The sequence below is a fragment of the Phoca vitulina genome, unplaced genomic scaffold (assembly GCF_004348235.1).
Source record: "Phoca vitulina isolate PV1807 unplaced genomic scaffold, GSC_HSeal_1.0 scaffold19, whole genome shotgun sequence".
Lineage (NCBI taxonomy): Eukaryota > Metazoa > Chordata > Mammalia > Carnivora > Phocidae > Phoca > Phoca vitulina.
Window position 1 is genome coordinate 23,129,031 of NW_022589722.1, and position 26,715 is coordinate 23,155,745.

General features: G+C 40.0%; 1 protein-coding gene across 17 annotated transcripts in view; it reads right to left on the reverse strand.

The window, feature by feature from the left end:
• The window catches only part of RBFOX2 (RNA binding fox-1 homolog 2), a 283,835-nt gene that overhangs the window by 209,003 nt on the left and 48,117 nt on the right, over window positions 1-26,715 (reverse strand). Inside the window, exon 1 of one of the 17 annotated variants that reach the window (XM_032416260.1) lies at window positions 7,798-7,954. The exons of the other annotated variants lie outside the window; for them this stretch is intronic. Coding sequence (XP_032272151.1) covers window positions 7,798-7,839 — 42 coding nt within the window. The 5' untranslated portion in view covers window positions 7,840-7,954. Of the gene's footprint in view, window positions 1-7,797; window positions 7,955-26,715 lie in introns of those variants that run through there. 17 annotated transcript variants of the gene reach the window in all.

A 26,715-nucleotide genomic window follows, 5' to 3' on the forward strand; every position in this document is an offset into this window, starting at 1 on the left:
AGCAGGGAGCCCGATGCGGGGCTCGATCCCAGGACCCTGGGATCATGACCTGAGCCGAAGGCAGACGCTTAACGACTGAGCCACCCAGGCGCCCCTAGCCTGTCCTTTCAATAGGGAAACAGCACAAAGCCTTATATTCAGGGTTTCCTTATGTGCAAGCATATATATAGCACATGGACACACCTTTTTTTTTAAGTCTAAAAGGATATATCCCAAAATGTTAAGTGATTAGATGTTTTGGTGTTGAGTTTGGATTTATGATTGATACACATTATTTTTCTTCTGCCTATCTGTATTTTCTAATTTTTCAACAATGAACAGGTTTTATTTTTACTTAACCATCAAACAATGGAAATAACAAAAAAAAAAAATGGAAATAACCTCTCAAGGATGCTGTGGAGATTAAATGAGATAATACACCCTGAGCCCTTAATACAGTATTCAGGATATTATAAGTATGCAATAAATGTTCGGTAGCATGAGTATTATTGTTTATGTTTTCGTAAATATTCCTCAAGAATATATGTCTTTCATTAGCTATGACAAAAGCATTCACCTTAATGCTTTTAAGGCCGGGGTCACCTGACTTAAGCCTAAATTACTATAATAGTTTTTTGGCTGGTCCAGCAGCCTCCATCCACCTCTTTCCAATTTTCTTACCAGGGCCAGGCTTAATTTCATAAAACGCCATCCATATCACTCCCATGCTAATGGCCCTCCACTGCTTACATGATCAAGCTCCAAACATCCTAAATCTGGCCTCACCTGGTCATTCCTTTTTCCTCCCCATTTATTCTTTCAACAAACATTTACTAAGTGACTTTCATGGGTCTGGTACCATGGTAAAAACAGAAAGGTTACTAATTCTTCTCTTAAGGAACTCATAGTCTGGTAAGAGAGAGAGGCATGTAAATAAATACAACATGAATCATTCAATAAAATATAAATATGAGGCCCAGAGGGAACAAGTGTACACGGTTGATAATGGAGTGAGAAAGGCATGAAGAAATCACAAGGGGAACTCACAGAAGACAAGATTTGAATGGGGTTTGCAGGATGATTGCAAATAGCTATTTCCAGATAAAAACTCTACTCAATTTACTTCACATCTTAGGGTGTTCTCCCACATTAATTCAACTTAGGTAAAATCTAGCAAAGTCCTAGAATCTACCCAAAGTCCTACCTCCCTTCACAAGGCAAATCCTGTACGTGAGCTAGAGCTCAGTACTTTTTCAAGCTGTGGGTCAAGACCATTCATGACATATTGAAGATGTGTCAATCATTATTTAAAAAAAAAAAAAAGTAGCAATTCTCAAACTTTTGGTCTTAGGATCCTTTTACTTTCTTAAAAATTATGAAAGCTTCCAAAGAATTTTTATGTGGGTTGTAAGTATTGGTATTTGCCTATTAAAAACTAAAACTGAGTAATTTTTTAAAAATATTTGTCAATTCATTTTAAAACAACAATAGTAAACCATTACGCTAACATAAAAATATTTTATGAAAATTAACTACATTTAATAAAACAAAAGGAAAATTTAATGAGAATAGTTTCATGTTTTACATTTTTGCAAGTATCTTTCACATTCAACTTAAAAGAAGATGGCTAGAATGTCCTATCTGCTTCTGCATTCAATCTGTGGTATTATGTTATTTTGGTTGAAATATAAGAAAATCTGGCCTTCCATAGATACGTTATTTGGAAAAGGTAGGAGTATTGGGGTGCCTGGGTGGCTCAGTCAGTTAGGCGTCTGACTCTTGATCTCAGCTCAGGTCTTGATCTCAGGGTCATGAGTTCAAGCCCTGTGTTGGGCTCCACGCTGGGCATGGAGCCTACTTAAAAAAAAAGGTAGGAGTATTATAATAGCCTTCTTCATATTCTGTTGTATCAAAATCCATTGGTCTGTCTTACATTTTGAATGGATTTTTACCTATTACTGTTTTTTTTACCTATTAATGTAAATAGATTAATGTAAATAGATTTTTACCTATTAATGTTAAATTAATAACATTATACATTGTTCATTTATAAAATACTGGTTCACTAAGTTATAAGATCTTCTAAATGTTGACATATTCCATTACATAATACCAAAAAAATTCACATTCACTAATAACACCATCACTATCATCGGAAAAGTCTAAGTACTAGAGCTGTCAAGCCCACTGTCCAGGACACACGTTTTCTGAAATTCTAATTTCAATCAGAATTTTCCTTGAAAGCTCAAATTTTATCATTGATACCAAATACTGTCATTGTTTTCTTTTAAACAGGCTCACTTCATTTTTAATAAAATGTCTGTCAAATACCCAAGTCTAAATAACAATAGCCAGTCAATTTGATTTTTAAGCAAAAATGGTGTTCCATGAAAAAAGTGGCTAGTTCAGCTGGCAACTCAAACAATCACAAAAGTGTTTCTCCTTGAGATAACATCATACTCAGTAGGCAAAAATGCCTTACATGTATTACCCACTTTGCCACATAGAACACTAAAAAGATGCATAATCAAGGTGGAGATTTAATAATGGTAATAATTTTTACTGCTTCATAGAGAACATTCTTAAGTGAAATTGGCTTTTTTTCCTTCTTCACCATTCTCTGGTGAAGAATATGACTACAAGTACAATCTGTCCCACTGCCTTGATTCTTGCTAGGGTGTCAGCAGTTCTACCCATCACTGCTTATGCAACATCAGCGCAAATATCATCACAGTGGAAAAGGAAAATATCATCTTAGTGTGATTATAAAAATAGTTCTGACCTTTAAGACCCTCTTAAAAAAATGCCTTGAGGGGGCCCACAGGTGGCTCAGTTGGTTAAGCGTCTGCCTTCAGCTCAGGTCATGACCCCAAGGTCCTGGGATCGAGCCCTACATTGGGCTCCCTGCTCAGCGGGGAGCCTACTTCTCCCTCTGCCATTCCCCCCGCTTGTGCTCTCTGGCTCTCTCTCTGTGTCAAAGAAATAAATAAAATCTTAAAAAAAAAAAAAAAAAGCACCCTGAGGGTTCCACTGGCCATACTTTTAAGAATCACTAGACTAGACTACAACAGAATTTTTAAAAAGAAAGAATCAAGTACATTTAGTAAGGGTAAGAATTATTTAATGAAACTTGTTTTAGTCACATATGTACATATAAATATTTATATACTAGGTTGTCACATAAAATGGATCGTGGGTCATGGTCAAAAAAAGCTTGCAAAACAACCTCTAGCCCATACTAACTACTCCCTTCTTAAAACAACTACAGCATTTACTGACTTCGACTTTATTCTGCCACAGACTGATTTCTAAATGTATTATGTATATGCCTATGAGATCGTACGCTCTCAAACTACATCTTACACATTTGTATATTCTCCCAATGATACTAGATACATCACAGGTTAGCAAAAAAAAAAAAAAAATTACTATATAATAGGCCTAAGAAGCAATTTGTGGTATAATAAGTCCATAAATACTTCCTAGCTTTGACATGTCACAAATAATTCTATGCTAAGTAAGGTGCATTAAGGGAAGTACACTTGTTGGTATCACACTGACCTATGTCCCTGACACTTAAATGTCCATGATCATGAAATGTTAGTTCATCTCTGAGCCTCAAATTCTTCCCCTTCCAAACAACACCAACTACCTCACAGGGCTGTTACAAAGATTAACTGAGATAATACATGCAAAGTGACATGTACAGTACCTGTTCCTTAAGAGGATATCAAGCTAAAGGACAATGAGAATGAGAAACAATGCGTTATTTGTACATAACACTTCATCACCCACAAAACATAGGCAGGTTTGTCTGACAATTATAGGAACACAGGTCTTGAGGGAACCACACAGAGACCATCTAATTCTAATCCAGCTCCCTTATCTGCACTCTCCTCACCTCACCCCACACTCATACACATAAACAGACCAAACAGACCTTACAGATAAGAAAACCGAAGTAGCAGAAGGCTTTAAATAGCTTTCTCATGATTACAGTCAGTGATGGGCAGAACTTGTATCAAACACATCCTCTTATTCATAACAATCCTGCTAAATAGAGACCATTATTTTTGTTTGATTGATAAGAGAAACTCAAGTTCAGCTTCTTAAGGTGAAGTGACATGTACAAGGTCTCACAGGCAGTAAACAACAAAAAAGGGGCACGGAACCCAAGTCTTCCAACTGCAAGTTTGGGGTTCTTTCAACTAATTAGAAAGCTATCTAAGAATATGAAATTCACTTTATGCAATCATTGATAATTATCTGCATTTGGATCAGAATGAAATAATAGCCATGATTATGCAAATACTTATTATGGTGAAATATGCCAATTGATAACCACTAACAAATTAGTTTATGTTGTGATATTTAATTCAAACTGGTGTTTCCATGAACTGAAGACTTCACAAGCTTTGGCATTTAAAAAAAGATGGCTCTTAATTAGCCTCAGGGTATAAAGGAAATATATTCCAAAAGGATAATTCTGCAACATTCAAAAAATCCCTCTACGATAGGCAAACATGTTGAATACACAGTCTTAATTTAAATTAACACCTTCACTAAAAAGGTCAACATAAACAAAATAAATTTTATTTAACTGGTGTACATTGGCTATTTCAACTTAGCTTTTGTAACAGTCTCATCACTCACACTGCTATTCAACATAATGTCAAAGCAGCTCTGCTGCTTATTAGCAGAGTGACTGAGGCAAGTTATTCAACCTTTCTAATTTGTACCATGCCTATACATTGCAGGGACGTTAAGATTAAGCATAACGTATACAAAGCACCTAGGAGTGTACCTACCCTACAGAGGACAGCTATTATAACAATTTTTATTACATGCTTTGAGTTCACAATTCTGCCGTATCCCTCAGTCCCCTAAGACCTGGATGACTGAGTGAAAATGGACCTATCTCCTGCTCCTGCTGTTGCTTCCAATGCCCTACTGGCCACTACTGCCGATCCTCTGACTTAAGCTCTTTGCCATCTATTTCTGGTGTCCCCAGAGCAAGTCTGTGAACTTCCTCTTACTGTATTAATTCCCTGATCGGAAAAAAATAATGCTCATTACTTGTCAATTCAATTATCTTCTGATAATTGCCATGTTAATTCTTGCTTGGAACTGATCTAATAAGACCTCAAGTGAAACCATCTGAATTTATGGACTTTTTTCTATTCCATTTTTTTTTTTTTAAGTACCCTCCATGCTGAGTGTGGAGCTTGAACTCATGACCCTGAGATCAAGACTTGAGTGGAGATCAAGACTTGAGTGGAGATCAAGACCTGAGTGGAGATCAAGAGTTGGACACTTAAATGACTGAGCCCACCAGGCGCCCCCATAACATTTTTTAAAAAAGCACAAACATAACTGTTTTAAACATATGGTCAACTATTAGGAATTCATAAAAGAGCTGCCTCTCTCAGATCTCACCACACCTTGACTCCTATACCAGCTCAACTACTCAACTCCTATAGTTCTTCTTCCAGCCCTCTTGGATAACAGTCTCCATTAAGTAAAAGGCCCCTCACAAAAAAAGTAGCAAAGAAACCTATCTGTACAGTTTTCTGTAGTACAATTAGATGCTCGAGATAGTTGGGAGATGGGCAAGAGGCAAGGAACCTACACAGGGAGGATGGTATTAGGTCATGACTGGTGGCCCTTTCTGAGGGGACAGAACTACATCCAGACAGATTACTGGAAGGTTGAAGGGGTGGAGGAAGGCACTAACGCATGCAGACACTGTGATGTGCTAGATACTTAATCACATTATTTCATGGTCTAGGGATTACTTCCATTACCAGGTGAAGAGGCTGAGACAGCAGAGGGGTTAAATGACTGGACCAAGGCCAAACAGCTAGTTAATGGTAGAGCCAGAGCCACAATCATAATTCTGCTCTTCCATTACATGGCACACAGTAACTCAGTCCAGAAAAGCATTCACCCCTTGGCCAAGCAGCAGGGGAGGTAAAGTGCATACTCATCTACACAACTTAGCTAGACTGTTTCTCTTCTACCAACAGGAATAATTGAAAGATAATTCACCTCTAACATGCAGTTATCGTCCAATTACTCGCACTGATAGAAGAAAAGCAGTGTTTCTTATATTTTAACGTGCATATAGGTCACCATAGGGTTATCTTGTTAAAAATGCAGGTTCTGATTTGGTGGGTTTTGGGGGGGGCACCTGAGATTCTGCATTTCTACCAAGCTGCCAGGAAATGATGAAGCTTCTGGTGCTTGGACCATTCTCAAAATAGATTATGCTCAGTGGTCCCCAAACCCGGTTGACCATCAGAAGAATCATCTGGGAATCATTTAAAAACTATAGATCACTGCCGCCCTTTCCTCTCACTTCTAGACATTCAGCAGTGTATGGGACCTTCTACCTCATAATTCTGTAACTCAAAGAAATGTATAATTATTAATGATAATAACTAAAGTAAGCATCGATTGAGAACACAGCAAATGTCTAAGTGCTCTACACATTAGCTTATTTACCCTGAAGCACCATGAGGTGCTTATGCATGAGGAAACCAACATACTTACACATGAGGAAACCAACACACCCCGGGACTGTCACTTGCCACTTGTCCAAGGTCAGTCAGGGAGTAGCAGAACAGGGTTTGTTCAAGACTTAGCCAATCTGATTCCAAAGAGTCTATGCTCTCACACACACCACATAATGCTGCTTCCCACATTACCCAATGGTAATATCAACAGACACTCTTGAACAAATAAATCCAATGGGTCACCTCAAAAGATGTCGCCCTAGGAAGGTTTTGCTCTCATTCTCAGATGCTGCCATCATTCGAAACACTGCCACTGCTAAATGAAACAACCTAAGAGAGCTCTTTATCTGCAACTGAAAATACCTTCAGAACCTCCATCTGTGACTTGAAATATCTTTAACGGGGATAAAAGCTTGTCATTTGCGCATCGATTTGATTTTCTGACAACCCAAAATCAGGAAAAGCCAATTCAAAGAAACCTAGCCTCAGCTCAACAAGGTATTTTAATAAAAAATTCAGGTAAAATTAGGTATTGAAAATGTTCTCCTTATCTCTCATCTCTGTAGCTGATTCCAAATGAGAGTTCGTTATGTTTTGCGCAATGTCTGTATCACCACAGCCAAAGCAACTATTCTGAAGGGCTGTACTCATTTGGATGCACAGATTCTGTTATTTATTTATTTATTTTTTTTTAAAGAGAGAGCCTCTCAGTCATTCCAAAAGAAACACATTTGCCCTTCACTAGCAAGACGAACACGCAGCATATGTTCAGAATGACTGTCTTGGAGCATGCAGTTCTCCTTTCTGCTGCAAAAGCAACTGTTTTGATTCTCTTTCAGATTTCTTTTTTTACATAAAAAGTGCGTTTATTTATACACTCCCAACCACCAAAAAATAAATACGATAATCAGGCATTAATGAAGCATTTAGCTGCATGCAGCACCATAAAAGGCATCATACAAAGGCAACTACATATTCAAAATGTGTGCACAAATACCCTCACATACAAGGAATAAAGGCACACACAAATACTACAGGGAATATAACTATAAGAAGATATCATTTCTATATCTAGATTAGCTCCTTCATTAAACGAATACATCCTTTTTCAACAAAGAAAATATTCTGCAAATTCAGAATGATTTACAGATTTTTAAAAAGCAGGCATTAATGCAGATCAGCACAATTCCACACAACCAACCTCTCTGCTTGAACTGGACTCCCCACACCTTACTGAAGTCACAATTCCCCTGCACAAACTCCCACTCCACCACCCCCCACACACACCCAACTCCCCACCAACCTCACAGGGGTTCCTGGGCTGGTCCATGGAATCTGATGACATCACTCTCTCTTCCTTCCTGGAATTCTAAACCCTGCTGCTCTCCCCTTGCACACAGCTACCATCTCCATGGCAACCTCACCTCCTCCTGCTTCCCTATTGGCTTCATGGAGCAGGATACACAAAAAGGTTTTCCGTTTCCCCCCACCACCCGCCCCCCCAAAAAATGATGCTTTCAACAGGAACCTGAGCTAAATTTAGCTACTTGGGATTCAGAGTCCTATGACTAAGAAAATACAGAGAACCGTCGTCCTTCCTGCATTTCTCTCTCCTCTCAACCCCACCCTGAAGTGGCTGCTTCACCTCCTTGCCCGCAACCCAAAAGCCCAATGGCAATATCTGCTGAGCATCAAAACAACTGGACTGACCCACATATAAGGTTAGTACACACAGAAAATTCTTACACCCACCTCCCCTCCCAGGAGAGAGGGGAAAAAAAGAGAACAAAAATAAAAGTATGCACCAGTCAAAAAAATAGTTGGGACATTTCATGTGCTGAGCATCAGACTTCTGCTTCCTTCCATCCCGAGCCAAGGACTGGGAACTCCATGCCTAAAGGCAGAAATCTCTCAACTCTTACAACCGGATTCTCTTGCTATTTGCTAGGTATTATTCCCTCCACCAGGGGAAACACACTAAGCCTGGAACCACAAATCCTGATACCAATTTCCCATCCCAGGGACTGACCTGCTATGGAAACTGGAGTAAATTCTCACATCCCTCATCTAAAAGCAGCTCCCACACAGGGATGTTGTAAGAATTACTGACAAAATTAATGTAAAGTAGTTTAAGTCCCTGGGCCAAAGGGACTGAATAAATAGAGAGTAAGCTGACATCATTAGTAGTGAAATTCCTGTGGATATTAACAGAAATTAATAAGCCCCAGAGGAAGAACATGAACTTCTAGAAAATGATCCTTTCACGAGCATATATATACCACAAAATATGGGTAATTCCTTGAACCACAGACAGTTCCCCCAACAGTGTCTACTTCTGGTAAAATTCAGCTGTAGTCACCTCATACACCAGCCGATGTGTGACTGGTACTCAATTTGGGAGCTAGCCCTACTTGTTCTCTGCTTAGTTCTAACTCTGATTTTGAACTTGCTGCTCACTCTCCCTAAATGATGACTAACTAGGAGCCAGGGCTTCATTTTCCAGCTCAGCTGCCCACTGCCCATTCTAGGAAAGTAATTTTTTCTCAGAGCCATATTTGATAGCTCAACATGGAATCAACCCAGTGCCTATGTCCTGTATGACTCCAAAGGACAAAGCATCAATTGTAACCAAGTAGGAAAGGCTCCAAGCAGGTCAGAGCCTTGAAGTATGAAAGGGAGTGGATTAAAATAAGACACACCCGGGAAAATTATATTTTTGGTTTGCAGGGCAAAGACTCAGCTCCAGGGTACCAATTGTGCAGTGAAAAAATAGACAGGAAAAGAAAATGATTTTGTATAATAAAAAATAGTCATTTACCCAGAACAGAATTTAAACAATTTGGAACATTTAGCAGTCAAAATGCCCACCAGTTAACAGACAGGCATCCAGAATAGGCTTTACAAAACTGCTGTGGAAAACAGCAAAGGATGCAATATCTGCTAAATAACTGAAATTCACATTCCAGGGGAAGGAGAGGGAGAAGGAGTAGCCCATCCTTGAGATCTGTGCTTTCCTCTCTCACCCCTTCTGGACTCCTAACAAGCCACCTGTGTGTGAAACCCTTGCTGTGTACACCTTCCTGAGGTCAGATTGTTCCACAGGCTATGATGAGCCCTCTTCAGATAGACCTTTTTACACTCTTAAAATCAAACAGAAGGTCAATCACCTTATGCTACAATGGGAAGATGCAGCACAGTGTCCAAGATGCCCATCAAATCCATTACTGAGCTTGGTTCATGCTAGTGATCATTATGAAATCCACCCACAATGGCCTGGGCTAAGTGGGCCACTGCAAACACGGCTCTATTTACCTGCTCATTTCGTTCATGCGAGCATTAGGTGCCCTTATGATGTGTCGGGGAAGTTTTACAGGGCTTGTCATTCATTCTCAGAATAAAACCGAACAACCTCAAGTGGTATACCTTCTTACCTCACTTTGCAAACAGAGAAACAAGAGTTCCAGGGATGTCAGCACGACCAAGGTTATATAACACATTCTTTAATTTTTTAAAAAGCCAATATTCTAACCCAGATCTGCTGGAGTCCAAAGCCTCTGCTTTTTCTACTTGGCCTCCTATTTATAGACAGTTGGGGTTGGAAAGGAACATTTAAAAATCATTTTGTATCTGTGTTTTCTTAAGTCATCAATAAAATGTATCATCAATATGTTGCTTGACATTAAGATCAAAATTATACTTTTCACATAGTCCCAAAAGTATTAAACCCTAAGCAGGAGCTCAATACTTATTAATTTATTATTCTAATCCTATTATTCTAAACTTCTGGACAAATGGCAATGATTCTACTCAGATCTTTTTAAATTAAAACTGGCTTGAGAAATTACATGCTGAAATGAAATGACAAAACTTCAGATAACATATTCTGGAATTTAATTTTATAATATTTGAGATGAACAAAATCATCACTCTCATAATACCTACACTGGTCTAGTCATAATGTCCTAATGCTGCTGGTTTTAATCCATAAACCCTAATGCAGTCAGGATCTATACATTGGATTTATGATTTCTAAGTTCTGCATATAGAACCAGAGCATTTCAAAGTATTTCTCCAGGGACTCCACTAAAATTAAATCAGCTGATTAGAGAACCACGCTAAAAGAGGCCAAGGTCATGTGTCTGTTACCCACGTGAACCAGTTAGCATCACTCTCTCCTACTGCCACAATATGCACCCTGTTGTAAATCCACACCCCTGGTTTTAAGAAGTTAATGCAAAGTAACACTTCTTCTGAAAAAAATTTTTAAACATATATCTACTGATGTCAAATATTATAATTGGCTTTTATTCTTTAGAAAGTTAACTATTGTCTTTCAGAAAACATGCCCAATTGTTCATCTTTTCTTTTAATATTTACTGTGTACCTACCATATGCCAGTTGATAGTCTTGAAAGGCTAGCACTGGAGGACAAGTAAACAGACTTCAGTGTAATATGTGATGCAGCAGAAGTGCATATAGGTACAGTTAGAGTACAGAAGAGGAAATGGCTAACTCTAGAAGGTGTCCCGAAGAATGAGCTCCAGGAGTTCACTTAGGTAAATGAAGCAGGTGAGAGCCTTCCAGGGGGAGCAAAGATTTACAAAGGTATGATCATAAGACAACATAGCAAACTTAGGAGAACTTTCAAGTATTTTTAAGTATTTTGCTAAAGCCAGGTTAAGAATTAAGAGATATGGCCCAGTTGAGAGAAGGCAAGGCAACATCTTTAGATTTTCTACCTCATCCAGGTTGGATTTTCCTAAAATGCCTTACTTGGAGTTAGACTTCCTTTTCGGGGGAGGGGATTTCCATGTGGAGAGTTCTTCTCTTTATAGTTCCCATGATAAAAATAAAGGTTAATAAAAAGCTTCTGCATAGCAAAGGAAATCACCAACAAAATGAAATGGCAACCTACAGAATGGGAGAAAATATTTGCAAGTCATTTATCTGATAAGGGGTAAATATCCAAAATATATAAAGAACTCCTACAACTCAAAAGCACAACAACAAACAATCCAATTAGAAAATGTGCAGAGGACGTGAACAGACATTTTTTCAAAGAAGAAATACAGATGGCAAACAGGTACATGAAAAGGTGCTCAACATCGCTAATCATCAGGAAAATGTAAATCAAAACTACAATGAGATACCACTTCACATCTGCTAGAATGGCTATTATCAAAAAGAAATAACAAGTGCTAGTGAGAATGTGGAGAAAACAGAACCCTAGTGCACTGTTGGTAGGAATCTAAATTTGTTCAGCTGCTATGGGAAGCAGTATGGAGGTTCCTCAAAAAATTAAAAATCGAACTAACATATGATCCAGCAATTCTACTTCTGGGTATTTATCTGAAGAAAACAAAAACATGGATTCAAAAAGATGCCTGCACCCCCATGTTCACTGCAGCACTATTTGTAATAGCCAAGACAAAGACACAATCTAAGTACCCATTGATAGGTGAGTAGATAAAGAAAATGTGTATATATATATATACAATGGAATATTATTCAGCCATAAAAAGAAGGAAATCCTGCTGTTTTCAACAACATGAATGGACCTTGAGGGCATTAGGCTAAGCGAAATAAGACAGAGAAAGACAAATACCATATGATCTCACTTACATGTGAAACCGGAAGGGAGGCAGGGGAGAAGCAAACTGATAGACACAGAAAACAGATTGGTGGTTACCAGAAGTGGAGTATGGGGAGTGGGCAAAATGGACGAAGGTGGTCCAAAGGCACAAACTGCCAGTTATAAAATAAATAGGACATGAAGATGTAATGTACAGCATGTGAACAAGACTTAATAATCCTATACTATATATTTGAAAATTGCTAAGAGTAGGTTTTTTTTTAAAGTTTATTTTTTATTTTTATTTTTTTATTAAGTAAACTTTATGCCCATCATGGGGCGTGAACTCACAACCGCAAGATCAAGAGTCGCATGCTCCACCAACTGAGCCAGCCAGGCACCCTGCTAAGAGAGTAGATCTTAAAAGTTCTCATCACAAGAAAAAAAAAATGTTTAGCTATGTATGGTGATGGATGTCAAGCAGACTTACTGCGGTGATCATTTCACAATATGTATTGAATCATTATGTTGTCCACTTGAAGCTAATGTTATATCTCAATTTGAAAAAAGAAAGGTCCAAATGAGGTGCATCCTTCTGAAAATGAAGTCTTTAGTAGCTGAGAACCTTTAATGGAGAGGTTCTTCTGTCTACAGAGCAAAATCCAAATTTGCTGCCCTAGGAGGCAAAGTTCCCTCATTCTTCTCAGAACTGGTTTGAAAACTCATTGGTGCAGTTTATTCACCAATTTTCCTTTCCCACTGATGTTTGAAACTTAGTGTGTTGAATATGTGACAAGGAAACTTAGGTGAGTAAAAGAAGCATCTTCACGCCCATACAATGGCTCTAACATATAAACACATAAATGTATGTACACACCCATACTCCACCAGCTTTGACAGGCAAAGGATTAGTACATGCAGGAGGGGAAAAGCTATCTATCAGCTGCAGCAATCACTGCACAAAAAGTAGAATCTAATTTTTAAGCAAACTTCTTACTGAAGTGACCATATATACACAGATATGGGCAATGGACAATGAATTTCCTCAAAGTGAACCTAGCCATGTAACAAGCATCTAGGAAAAAAAAAAAAAAATAGAACGCTAACACTATCAGCACTCTAGAAGTCCAGCTCATGCATGTCCAAAGTCACTCTCATCAGCCCACAATGACTTTAATCAACACCATAAATTCATTCCGCCTGTTTCTGAACTTTATATAAATGGAATCAAACACACATTATATACTCTTTTGTGCTGGCTTCTTACACTCCACATTGTATCTGTGAAACTAATCCATTTGTTGAATAGAGCAATAGTTCCATCCACTGTCCTCACTGTAGAGTATTCCATTGTATAAATACATCATCATTTATTGAAAAACATTTCAGTAATACTGAAAGGCATTTGTGTTATGTCCAGCTTGGGGCTACTACTAAAAAAGCTTCTTATCCATGTCTTTTGGTGCCACATACGTACACATTTCTGCTGGGTGTATACCAGAGTAGAACTGCTGATTATTGGGCACACTTTGGCAGATACTGCCAAATGCCAGTTTTCCAAACGTGTACCAATTTACCTTCCCACTAGCAGTACATGAGTGTTCCTGATGCTGAACAATCTCACTAACGCTTGGTGATGTCCACCTTTTTCATTTTAGCCATTCTGGAGTTAGTGTAGTAGGATCTCACTGTGGTTATTTGCTTTACTCTGATGATTAATGATGTTGACTACTTTTTGGGCATTTGGTTATCCCCTTTTGTGAAGTATCTATTCAAATCTTTTGCCCATTTTTTTACTGGGTTGTTCTAAGACTTATAGGACTTCTTTTATACATTGATTTGTAGGAGTTATTTATTTATATATTCTGGATACCAGCTAGATACTGTATTGCAAATTATCTTTTCCTAAATTCTGTGGTTTGCCTTTTTACTTTCTTAATGGTGTCTTTTAATGAATACATATTCCTAATTTTAATGTAGACAATCTTTTTTTCCTTTATAGTTAGTATTTATGTCCTAGTTCAAGTATCATGAAAATATTCTCGTATGTTTTCCTCAAGAAACTTTAATAAAGTAGAATCTAAAATGTATATTTTGGGGGCACCTGAGTGGCTCAGTCGTTAAGCGTCTGCCTTTGGCTCAGGTCATGATCCCAGGGTCCTGCTCAGCGGGAAGCCTCCTTCTCCCCCTCCCACTCCCCCTGCTTGTGTATCTCTCTGTCAAATAAATAAATAAAATCTTTAAAAAATAATAATAAAATAATAAAATGTATATTTTTGAAATTCCCAGCACATCATGTATGTGTATATAAACAAATGAGCAAATTTCTATTCCAATAAGCAAATTTCTATTTCAGTAAGGAAGAGCAGGGCAGAGGCATTATATTATTACTGCTACTGCTTCTTCAATACACATATCTAAAAACCACATCAATTACCAATTTTCAGAAGAGTACACCTAAGATCTTAATAAGATAACAGCTATAAATTCAGTATTTTATGGCTCAACTAACTGAAAGAAACAGCTAGATCTGAAAATTATGCAATTTTTCCTGAAATTAAAAAAAAAATATCTCATTCTAGCTAGAGAAGAGTGGGGCAGAGAAGGGAAAAAATATATATGTATACACACATATTCTCACACACCCACACAACCTTACATTTTTTCCTTAAATGTTTTCCAATTTTCTTGCCCATAATTACTTATCCTTTTTCTTCCTGGTCTTACAGAGAAAGGTTACCTTTAAAAAAAGAAGAGGGCACCTCGGTGGCTCAGTCATTAAGCGTCTGCCTTCGGCTCAGGTCATGGTCCCAGGGTCCTGGGATCAAGTCCCGCATCGGGTTCCCTGCTCAGCAGGAAGCCTGCTTCTCCCTCTCCCACTCCCCCTGCTTGTGTTTCCTCTCTTGCTGTCTCTCTCTCTGTGTCAAATAAATAAATAAAATCTTTAAAAATAAAGAAAGAAAGAAAGAAGAGAAAGTAGAAGAGCCAAACTTAAGAAAGAGTCTCAGTGAGATAGGAATCAAATTATTATGACCCTTTATGAGAGATAAATTTAGGAAGATCAATTCTGGGATGAGAAGTTGAAGGGGTTAAACAAAAGAATAGTCATTAAACCAATTCAGATGAGCAGAGAGTTTTTAAACAAGAGTCATCGAGTTTTCTTTATTCTCCTATTTTGTAAAAGCCTCAAAAAAGAATCATGCTACTCTTCCAAATATGTAGAACAGGAGGGAAAAGAACAAGTCTGCTCATTTTAGAGGTCAAAGGAGACGAGATGCTTCATAGCCTGGGTTTCTAAGCCTTAAGCATATTTTCTGAAATAATGCAAGAATCCATTAACAGAACTTAAGGAATGACCTCAAGTTAAAATAGTTTACTACCTTGTTCATGAGATAAAAGAAAAGAAGTCTATGACATTAAAACTCTTTTATCTAGAAAATTTTCAAAGTCAGTACTCTGACCCAAAATAACAGGTAAAGGCTTGACCAGCTAAGAATTAAGCTCTTCAGCAAGAACCATAATTTCCCATGGTATTCATTCATTCAACCAACTTTTATGATGTGTACACTTGCTACGGTCCCATAGTCTAGGGACCATGTATACAGTGTGAAAAAACTGACACAGTCCCTGCCCTCATGAAGTTTGTGGACAAATTGTGGACAAAAACACTATACCAAGTAAGTATCTAGTTACAAATCATGATAAACGTTAAAGAAAACTGAGGTAAATGCACTTTAGGTTAAAGGTAGCCTCCTTCAGAAGATGACATCTAACTAAAGGAAAAACAATGAAAGGAGTCTTCCTGGTGATCCCAACCAAAGATGTTTGGTAGACTGAAACCTAGCAATTCCAACTCACTCTTCCAATTTCTAAGATTGCCTCCACCTCCAATCTATCCCTTCATTCTGAATGTTGTCTCTGCTCAAGCCAATCAAGATTTCATGGTATGGCCTCCTTGAACTAGAAACTACAATTGAGGGCCTCTCTCAGTACAGTACTGACAGTACCTGACAGTATTTACAGCAACTGTGCATCCCAAAGACAGCAGAGAGCTGCTCAGGCAAAGCGGAAGTCTTAAGAGCCCCTCGTGCAATCTCCCTCCACGCTGCCACAGAAGACGAGCACAGGTGTCTATGTGCCTCTAAATCAGAACCTCTGCCTTTCTACCATTTCAAAAGCGGCTCTTGGGGCGCCTGGGTGGCTCAGTCGTTAAGCGTCTGCCTTCGGCTCAGGTCATGATCCCAGGGTCCTGGGATCGAGCCCCGCATCGGGCTCCCTGCTTAGCGGGAAGCCTGCTTCTCCCTCTCCCACTCCCCCTGCTTGTGTTCCCTCTCTCACTGTGTCTCTCTCTGTCAAATAAATAAATAAAATCTTTAAAAAAAAAAAAAAAAAGCGGCTCTTGTACAATTGCATGTTAATCTACAATTATCCCAGTAAAATTCTCTAAAAAAAAAAGCAACTTTCAGAGCCTCAAAGCTTCTCTATGAACAGTAATTAAATGGTTCACCTCCTTCCTTTCTCCAGTATCAGCTTTTTATATATTAGAGGCATGAAGTCAGCATGCCGAAAAAGGGAGGAAGATGACAATAAAAATAAGTTTTAAATGATCTTAAAAAAATTTTAATCACTGCATTCCCCTTAGAAAAGAATTTTTTTCTGAGAAGAGTTTAGGACTTAGATATAACTCGGAGTGCGAGAGAACATATACCGCCTTTGGATCCAGAACATAATGGGTTGAAGCGGTCTCTGACACTTACTGGTCGTGTGACACTGGGCAAGAGCATTTTTCTCCTCTGCAAATGGAGTTAAGGCCACCAAGTACTAAGTGAGGCAACAGGAGTCTGATACTTGGCAAATAATAGCCAAGACAAACAAACACACCTTAGCTGCCTTCTCTCCTTCACGCCTAAAGGGGGATTTTAAAAAATAAAGGTAAGAGGGAAGATCCTACTGGTAAACTGAGAACGTTATTACAAGCAGCTGATGGTTAAAAAATACCAGGTAATTCTCCATTAGCTTCAATGCCACATTACTAAGACTCACTCATAAGAAGGGTGACTATGTGACCTAGCTTAAGAAATCCCAATTTTACACTCTGACATTGCCACTAACATCAGAATATCCCAGAAATTCATGTATTTCCATTTCCCAACTATATCTCCCAGACGACCCCACTATCTAGAAACAGCACAAAAATTGTCCACCAGACAATATATTCCACACATATGACTCAAAAAAAAAAAAGTGATCACCATACTTACATGACGACAAAAGGGGCACTGAAAGTATGGACAGGTCAGGAAAACAAACCTACGCTGCTGGAAATTTTATGTCTACATAGTATTTTTCAATATTCTATCTGAATAAATTCGCATTTATGCAACAACATGGATACAATAGCCAAATGGATCAGAAAAAAACTATAAAGACCCAGATAAAACTCTGGAACCACATTCTGCAACCATCAGCTAGATCCAAAAAAAAAATGAGATTCAAACACCAAGCATACCCTCAAGTCTAACAGGCATCTGCACCAAAATAGTCAAATTTATGCCTAAAATATATCCCAAGCGGAGTCTGGAAGGCCCCTAAGAACGACTGTCCCTGCAGCAGAGCATCACCAAAAATCCTCTTTTAACCTATGCAGAGCACCTGCAATAGCTAAGAAGCTGGCCAAATTCAAGCAGACATCAGAGCACAAAAGGGATGATCCTGTGGCAACAATGCTGGGATCTGAGTGCAAAATACCTTTCTATTCTACTGGATTTAAAATCACCGTCAAACTCTCCCTTTGGCAAACAACCAGAGAGGGCCAGTGACACTCAGTTTATAAGGTAAACAAACTACCCACTTGCAACATTCTGAACCTTTTGGAAAGAGTACAGGATTGGGGGGGAAAAGAGAGAATGAATGAACGGATGGATGGATGGATGGTGGCTTCATTTTCCAAGTCTGCTTCACATTCTCATGTTCCCGTTACCCACTGCCAGCAAATATCTCCCGGGTCCAGGAAAAAAGCCTTTCAGCATCTGCCTTTAATTTGGCCATTCTACCCTCCTCCTCCCTTCCCCCCGCCCTTTCCCCCTCTCCCCTCCTCCCAGCTCCCACCCCACAAGGAATAGGGAGGAACATACATACATATATACATAAAATGTTCCCTGCGAACAAATGGAGAAGAGATTAGAGAGGGAAGGGGACTAGGATGCGGAGGTAAACCAGACAGGAGGAAAGGGCAGTTCACAGAATCAGGCACGAAGAGAACCCAAGATGGCTGCCCTTGAGCTCCAGCAGGCAGGGCTGTTTCTGATTAGGTGAGTACAATTGCAGAGCTGCACAGGAAGTGCTCAGGGGGCCCTCTTGGTCTGCCCTATCCCAAACACACTGAAAACCTTTGTACTGTAGCAGACCCATCTGGAATCAGTTAGTACCAAGCTTCTAGCAGGCCTTTCCTTTAAAAACATAAAATGAAATGAAAACTCCCTAAAACCACTATGCTGAGCTTTCCCGCCTGCAACTTTCTCATCCCTTCCCCCCAAATCACCCTTCAGAGCACATTTCTCCATCTCCCATTCTGGGGTCACCTCAAACAAGAGTCCTATAAGAACATAAAGCATTCAGAGAGCTAGCATGCTCCCGGGGCCCAGGAACCCCCAGAAAATTACAGCATTTGTGCGACTAAAATACCTCTTTACACAATGTTGGGATTTTTTAAGCGTTATTTTTAGAAGTGCAAAGTGGCCTACTTTTTTCTGCATTAAATGAAGCATATCTTTTATGAAACTTTTTCGTCTTGTAACATCAGAGTAGAAAGAGTAGAAAGAGAAACTGTGGGATAGCTCTCCTAGCATTCAAAAGGGAAAACGTTTTTCCACTCACATTCCTAAATTGCCAATATTTGCTTCTGCAGGAATTCGATTTTTACTGATGCTTTCTATAAAAAATAAAAAAAAAACAAGACTTAAGACTTCTCTGGTAGTGTGGTAAATGCCTAGACCTAAGATCCAGGAGACCAGGAGAACAGTCTTGATGGCCATGAAGTACCCATGTGGTTAGGAATAAACCACTGAACACCTTTCTGGGTATGTTTTTTCACTGGCAAAATGTGGGGGTACAGCAGACTCCCTAAGATTATTTCCAGTACCACTACCTCCTCAAATTCCACAAAAATAAAGAGTACATACACAACTAGCCACCAGCTTCACCTAGGAACCAGCACTTCAAAGGAATTTTCTTACTACTCCCAAAGACCATACAGAAATGAGTTAGGTGGGTGGTGGCGGAGAATGGGCAGAGCCTGTCAGCTAAGTACACTTTATTTTTTTTTAACGATTTTATTTATTTATTTGATAGAGAGAGACACAGCGAGAGAGGGAACACAAGCAGGGGGAGTGGGAGAGGGAGAAGCAGGCTTCCCACTGAACAGCGAGCCTGATGTGGGGCTCGACCCCAGACCCTGAGATCATGACCTGAGCCGAAGGCAGACACTTAACGACTGAGGCACGCAGGTGCCCCCAGCTGAGTACACTTTATAAGCCACATCCCCTGTGTTCATATCGCTTAGCGACAACATAACCAAGGCAGGGGATAAAATGTTTAAAGGCAAGTACCAGGCTTGTCATCTGGGCCCAGCAACCTAATCAGAGAAGTATAGCACAGAGACCTGGAGAATTCAATTCACAAAGAAACCACTGAAATACAACTCTGTTCTTTGTGCTTAGAAGCTTCTTATTTATTTAATTGATCTCAACAAATATTTATTGAATCTACCAAGAAGACCAGATTCTCTGGGGAATACAGAAAAAAAAAAAAAAGAATTAGAAACTACCCCATCCTCAGGAAAAGAATCGTCTACTGGAGAGACACAGAGCTGTTAAAATATAATTTTAGTTCAGGACTTGATAACAATGAGGTAATTTTAAAGTACTATGAGATCCCTGTCTGCTGCTTCCTCCGTGTGCCTCATTCTCTTATCTCTTATCTTCCTGCGTCTGTTAAACTCTTAAAAGGGTTCTAATAAATCTGAAAATTATCAAAATTATTTCACCATAAAATTTAAAGGCTGGCATTATAAACTGCCTAAACTTATCACAGGGCTCATTAAATGCTCAATACGTTTCTTTTTTTTTTTTTTTTTTTTTAAGATTTTATTTATTTTTTGACAGAGAGAGAGACAGCAAGAGAGGGAACACAAGCAGGGGGAGAGAGAGAAGCAAGCTTCCCGATGAGCAGGGAGCCTGACATGGGGCTTGATCCCAGAACCCTGGGATCATGACCTGAGCCGAAGGCAGACGCTTAACGACTGAGCCACCCAGGCGCCCCTCAATACATTTCTATCCACAGAGTGAGGGGCGGACCTACATACACCACCCCCCAGGCTGCAGCGGTCACCAGCGCAGGAGCACTGCAAACCGTCTCAACAGTTGTACCTATGGCAATCAGGAACAAATTCTTGACCTTAGGCTGGGTCCTAGGGATTAAGAACCAGCTGAGCAAGTAAAAGGTTCAGGATTAGAACTGCTATGTGTCCATCGCCTTGCCTTCAGCCACGCCCTCAGCCACAACCAGAATGGCAGGCATTACTGCAGACCACACGTAAGGTCTTAGGCAAGAGGTCGGACTGTGCAATACCTGTCTTTATCACAGGTCAAGGTGACTGATGTTTCCTTCATAACTAAAACTGGTCACCAACAGGGGTCTAGTTCTTAGAGGGTCTGTTTTGCCATTTCAGATCTAGGGAGTGGAGAGAAAAACAATCCTATAAAGCTGAGACCACTTTCTTTAATCTCATATCCTAGTTAACCTGAAGGATGAGTGGGCTCCTTTTCCTGCACCACTGCATATGGTGTCCCATTCTGGGTAAGCTCCCGAAAAACATAACCCTTCGGTGAGTTGAACCTCCCCCGTCCCTAAACTGGCAGGACTTCAAAGGCATTCAGAGAGAAGTAAGAGTCTCTGACATGGGACTCCAGAAACAGCAGGGTCACATTTCCTCCTGGAACGTGGAAAGCTGAACTGCAGGAGGTGCATCCCAGGAACCTGGCCCACCACTCCCTGAACACTAGCACATTTCAAATTAGGTACACAGAACCTGGCAGCTCGGCTGACTCCCAAACCAGCTCTAAACAAAACTGGACTGGTCAGGATTCTTCGTGGCAAAGAGCAGTAGAGGGGGCCAATCAAAACTCTCGGCCCTGCCAAAGAACTGCAGTCTTTTCCTTAAAGGGAAAATACTTCAAGGTACGGGTTCATGTGTGTGTAGTTGTGAGGAGAGAAAAGGAGGTTTTCGATTTTCAGAATTTCTGCCTTCAGTTAACTTAATTTCTGTAAATTCCGTCTCCCATATTTGTCCTCCTCTAGAACACCAGCATCACTGCAGGGTGTAATAAAAAGCAAGTGAGGACTCAGCAGAAAGCCAACCATAATCCAAGCATAGTATCTGACCAAAGGAGGCACAGTGTGCCTCCTCATCTTAGGAGAGAACTGGGCTTCACCCTTCCTTACTGCTACCACTTGAGGGCAGTTTGGAGACTTCTCCCAAAGATTCTTCTCACCTCTCCCTACTGCCTCTTTCCCTTTCTCTGACCCTGTCCCCCCCGCCCTTCGGAACTCGAAGTCCACCGCAGTGTGACAGCACACTGTATAGTGAGGCACAAGCATCTCAAGAGCAGAGACGTGGCCCGGTACAGGGCAGGGCTGCGCGAACGACTTGCAGCAATTCTGTTTGTAAAGTTCCAATCCATCATAGAATGGTACTTTTATAAAACGCCATAAAATTAATTACTAGAAAAAACTGAAATTTTAAGAAACAAAGACATACAAAATACAAGCCCAAACTTGTTATCACTGGATTTGACACTCATAAAATTACTCTGTCAAATTGCTATAAAAGTTTCTCAGTGCTCACAATCAGTTTCTGTACCTATCTTGTAGTGAACTGGTAAGAAACCACTGTGGAAGAATGCTGGTCTACACAGGACACCATGATTAGCCCCAACATAGTGAAAAGACACCAAGCTTTGGTGCCACACAGGCCCAGGGATGAATCCCAGTTATGACTTTGGACAGGTTATTTAATTTCTCTAAATCTCAATTTCTGCATGTATAAAACAGGAATGTAATATCACCAAATACTTTGCAAGGTTATGGAAGGATCAGGAAAATGTAATGGCAAGGAGCCTAACACAGTGCCTGAATTAGAGCAGGAATCCAATAAAATAATAACTATTATCAGGTTTTTCCAGATATTTCCTTTCACCATTCTCTTTTAATCCAAAGGCAATTCTAATTCCAGTAAATCCTAACCTTGAAAGTTAGTATTTTCATAGCTAATTATAACAGCAAAAGCCAGATCTATGATCTCTTGTTGTCTTTAGTATCCTTTCCCCTTGGGTGTCAGAAAGAACCGAACATTCTTGCTGTGCCAAAAATGCATTCCTATTTGATTTCTAGTGTTTTCTGTTTAACCCAAAATATATTCCAATTGGATTTATAGTCAAACTCTTACCAATCACCAATTCTGCTGTCATTCCAGTTTTGTTATGTTTTACTAAATATTGAGAAAATACAAGAAGAGTATTTACAAATTATGTGGAAGACATGCAGAATAACAAAAACAGGCCACCCTAGCTTAGTCAGAATTCTAGTTTTTCCCGCTGCCTCTTATGTGTTGAGGCCCTTCTTCACAGCTGTTCTCAAAGATCTGAATTGAAGTCCCAGCTCTGCCACTTCACAACCCCCATAATCTTCAGAAAGTCACATCCCCTTGCAAAGCCTCTCTCTTTCTGCCAAATGAACCCCTGGCTAGATCTCATCTAGGTTCAACACTTTCAACACAATCCATGTTAAAGCTCCCTGGCCCCTCTCATGCTCCTTACCTTTCTATTGTGAACAGTTCTAGCAGCCATTCTCCCACCCTGGAACTGGCTACATTGGACTCTCCCACCAAAGACTCCAGCCACCACCATCACCCCTCGTATTTTTCCATCAGTCCTTCCTTTCTTTTCTCAACAAGTACCCTCAGTCAGTCACTGGGAGGAGGCAATTAAGTCCACCGGATCCTCCAGGATCTCCAACTCCCCTCAAGCCTAGATTGATCCTCTTACCAAGATGACTCTTGGGTATTCACAGCATAAAGGCTATATGGAAAGCCCCGAAGAATCCAGTCCAACCTTTCTACATAACTATAACGTTATATAAAGAAGCTATATTTATAACTTAAAATGACACAATGGGAAAAAATATTTGTAAACACATAACTGATTAAGGACAAGAAACAAGAGTATATAAAGAACTCTCAAAACTCATTAAGACAACAAACAACCCGACACCTGGGTGGCTCAGTCAGTTGAGCGTCTACCTTCGGCTCAGGTCATGATCCCAGGTCCTGGGGTCGAGTCCCGCATTGGGACTGCTTCTCCCTCTCCCTCTGCCCCTCCCCCACTCATTCTTTCTCTCTCTCTCTCAAATAAATAAAATCTTAAAAAAAAAAAAAGACAACAAACAACCCAATTTTTAAAATGAGCAAAAGGTTTAACAGACCATCAGAGATATGGATGGCAAATATGCAAATGAAAAGATGCTCAACACCATTAATATTTAGGGAAATAATTTTTTTTTTTATTTGACAGAGAAAGACATAGCGAGAGCAGGAACACAAGCAGGGGAGTGGAGAGGGAGAAGCAGGCTTCCCGCGGAGCAGGGAGCCCGATGTGGGGCTCTATCCCAGGACCCTGGGATCATGACCTGAGCCGAAGGCAGACGCTTAACGACTGAGCCACCCAGGCGCCCTAGGGAAATAATATTTAAAACTGCAAAGAGATACCATTACATACCTATGAGAAGGATTCAACACTTTTTTTTAATTGACAATACCAGATAATGGAAAGGATGTGGAGCAACTAGAACTTCTTCATACATTCAATGCTGATGGGAATGCAAAAATGGTAAGCCACTTTGGAAAACAGTTTGGCAGTTTCTTAAACATGCTTAAGATAAGACAGCAACCCTACTTGTAGGTATTTATCCAAAAGAAATGAAGACATATGCCCATACACACAAAGGAAGGAAGGAAGGAAGGAGAGAGAGAAAGAGAGAGAGAGAAAGAAAAGAAAAGATAAGATGGGGCGCCTGGGTGGCTGGGAAATTGAAATGAAATAAGTAAATATGCTGCGGATAAAAGGAGGTAAGTTTTTCCCTACTTGAGAATATTTTACAAAACTGGAAAGAGGTTGGCTGGACTTAAGATGGAGTTATCAAATGAATTCTAGTTTTATGATCTAAAACTCGTGGTTTTACAATGTAAAATCTATAACATATATATATACACACACATACACACACAGAGATATACGCTCACACACATACAAACATTATACGTGTTTGCACATTCACCTAGAAATATAGAAATAGTCACAGATGTACATATATATGGCGTGTGTACATATATATATATACACGTGTATTTTCTGTCTGCTGAGAGAGCCTAGAGGCAGTAACACCCCAGCAGCAATGTGTACACCTTCGCACCCAGATTTTGGTTTCTAATTACTATCCTCCATTTAAAAGAAGCCGGGCTCCTTGGAAATGGCTGATTCCAGGGCTAGAGCAGGAAAAGAACAAGATAAGCTTGGAAAATCTTGTGCCAGCAAATCAAGAAATGTCCCATAAATGATGGGGTCAAGCCAACAGAACAAAGGAGCCAGCATAAAGCAGTTCCCACTGGCTAAACTGGGGACAGCTTAAGGATCAGAATGTAAAATTACAACCTATTACAACCTATTGAATAAAATAGGAATCCATGAATCCCTGCTGACAGAAATAAACAAGCAAATGAGAAAACTCTTTTTTTTTTTTTTAAGATTTTATTTATTTATTTGACAGAGAGACACAGCGAGAGAGGGAACACAAGCAGGGGGAGTGGGAGAGGGAGAAGCAGGCTCCCGCCAAGCAGCGAGCCCGATGTGGGGCTCGATCCCAGGACGCTGGGATCATGACCTGAGCCGAAGGCAGATGCTTAACGACTGAGCCACCCAAGCACCCCGAGAAAACTCTTCTTTACAGTGGAATGCCAACTAATAAATACAGACAGACTGACAGAAACAGAGAATCCCCATCTGGCAACTATCCCAGGAAGGAGTTGTCAGTGGATGCTAAGGCTGTGAGGCAGAGGTCTGGTGAGCAACAGGATAGTGGTACAATCTCAGACTATCTTTGCACAACATAATAATCAATAACAAACAGAAAAATGATGAATTTAATCTGAAGAAATGTGGCAAACACCAACTTAACCAAGTGATCAAGGTTAGCATCACTGGTAGTGGGACAGGTAGACCTCATTTGCCTCCAGGTGATACACTAAGGGCACAGCATATTCCTGACAAAAATGATACGACAGTTGTCATGAAGAAACAGATGGACCCAGATCTAGAACTTCAAAATGTCAAGGACATGAAAGAAAGGCAAAGAAGACTCAGAATTGTTCCAGACTGAAGGAGTCTGAGGAGACATGCAACGAAATGTAACACCTATCCCTAGAGAGGACCCTGGACCAAAACAGAAAAAAGACATTACCGGGACAGCTGGCAACATGTTCACGGGCTCTGTGGATGGATGGTGACAGTGCACCAATACCACTCTCATCTGGAGAGCAGATCCAGGCTATGTAAGACAGTCCTATTGGGGGAATACACACTGAAGTGTTTCCCAGTGAAGGGATATCAGATCCGTGGCTTGCTCTCAAAATTTAGAAAATAACGATAAAGAGTGTGCATGTATACACACACATAACGAGAGTGGACAGGGGTGCCTGGGTGGCTCAGTTGGTTAAGTGTCTGCCTTTGGCTCGGGTCATGATCTCAGGGTCCTGGGATCGAGCCCCGCATCGGGCTCCCTGCTCAGCGGGGAGTCTGCTTCTCCCTCTCCCTCTGCCCCTCTTCCCTGCTCATGCTCACTCTCTCGCTTGTACTGTCTCTCTCTCTCAATAAATAAAATCTTTTAAAAAAGAGAGAGAAAGTGGACAATGGAGCAAACACAATAAAATATTAACTGGGAAATCTGAGTAAAAGGAATATAGGTACTTTGAGAGTTTTCTATTTTGTGGGGTTTTTTATTTATTTTTATTTTTTTAGTTGTTCTGGCAACTCTTTTCTAATTGTGAAGTTATTTCAAAATAAATACTTGGGGAAAAATAATAGCCCTCCAGTGCCAGGAAGTGTGCAGGGCACAATATCTTTATCTTCACAAAAAAGCTGATACTGAAGCTCAAAGTTAAAACCTGGTCGAAGGTCCTCCAGCTAACAAGTGCTGGACCCACTCTGACTGAGATCTGCCAAATTTGAAAGCCTTCCCTCTTCTACTGCACCATACTACCTAGTTCCACAAACAGCTAACCACTGTGTACTGAGCGACATGCCAGCATGTGTGCTGACCACTGAGGACGTGAAATGAATCAGGCCATCCCTGCTCTCAAGGAAGTCAGCCTAATAGAGACAGACAGACTTGTAAAGTGATAAAGGGTTAAAAGTGCCATGGTTGGTCTTTACTTCCGTACGTAGGAAATGTTGGCCCTCAGTCCATCATAAGTTCCGAATGACCCATCAGAGGGTCACACTTTGCGATGTATAGGACAAATAGACCAATGGCCACAATGGA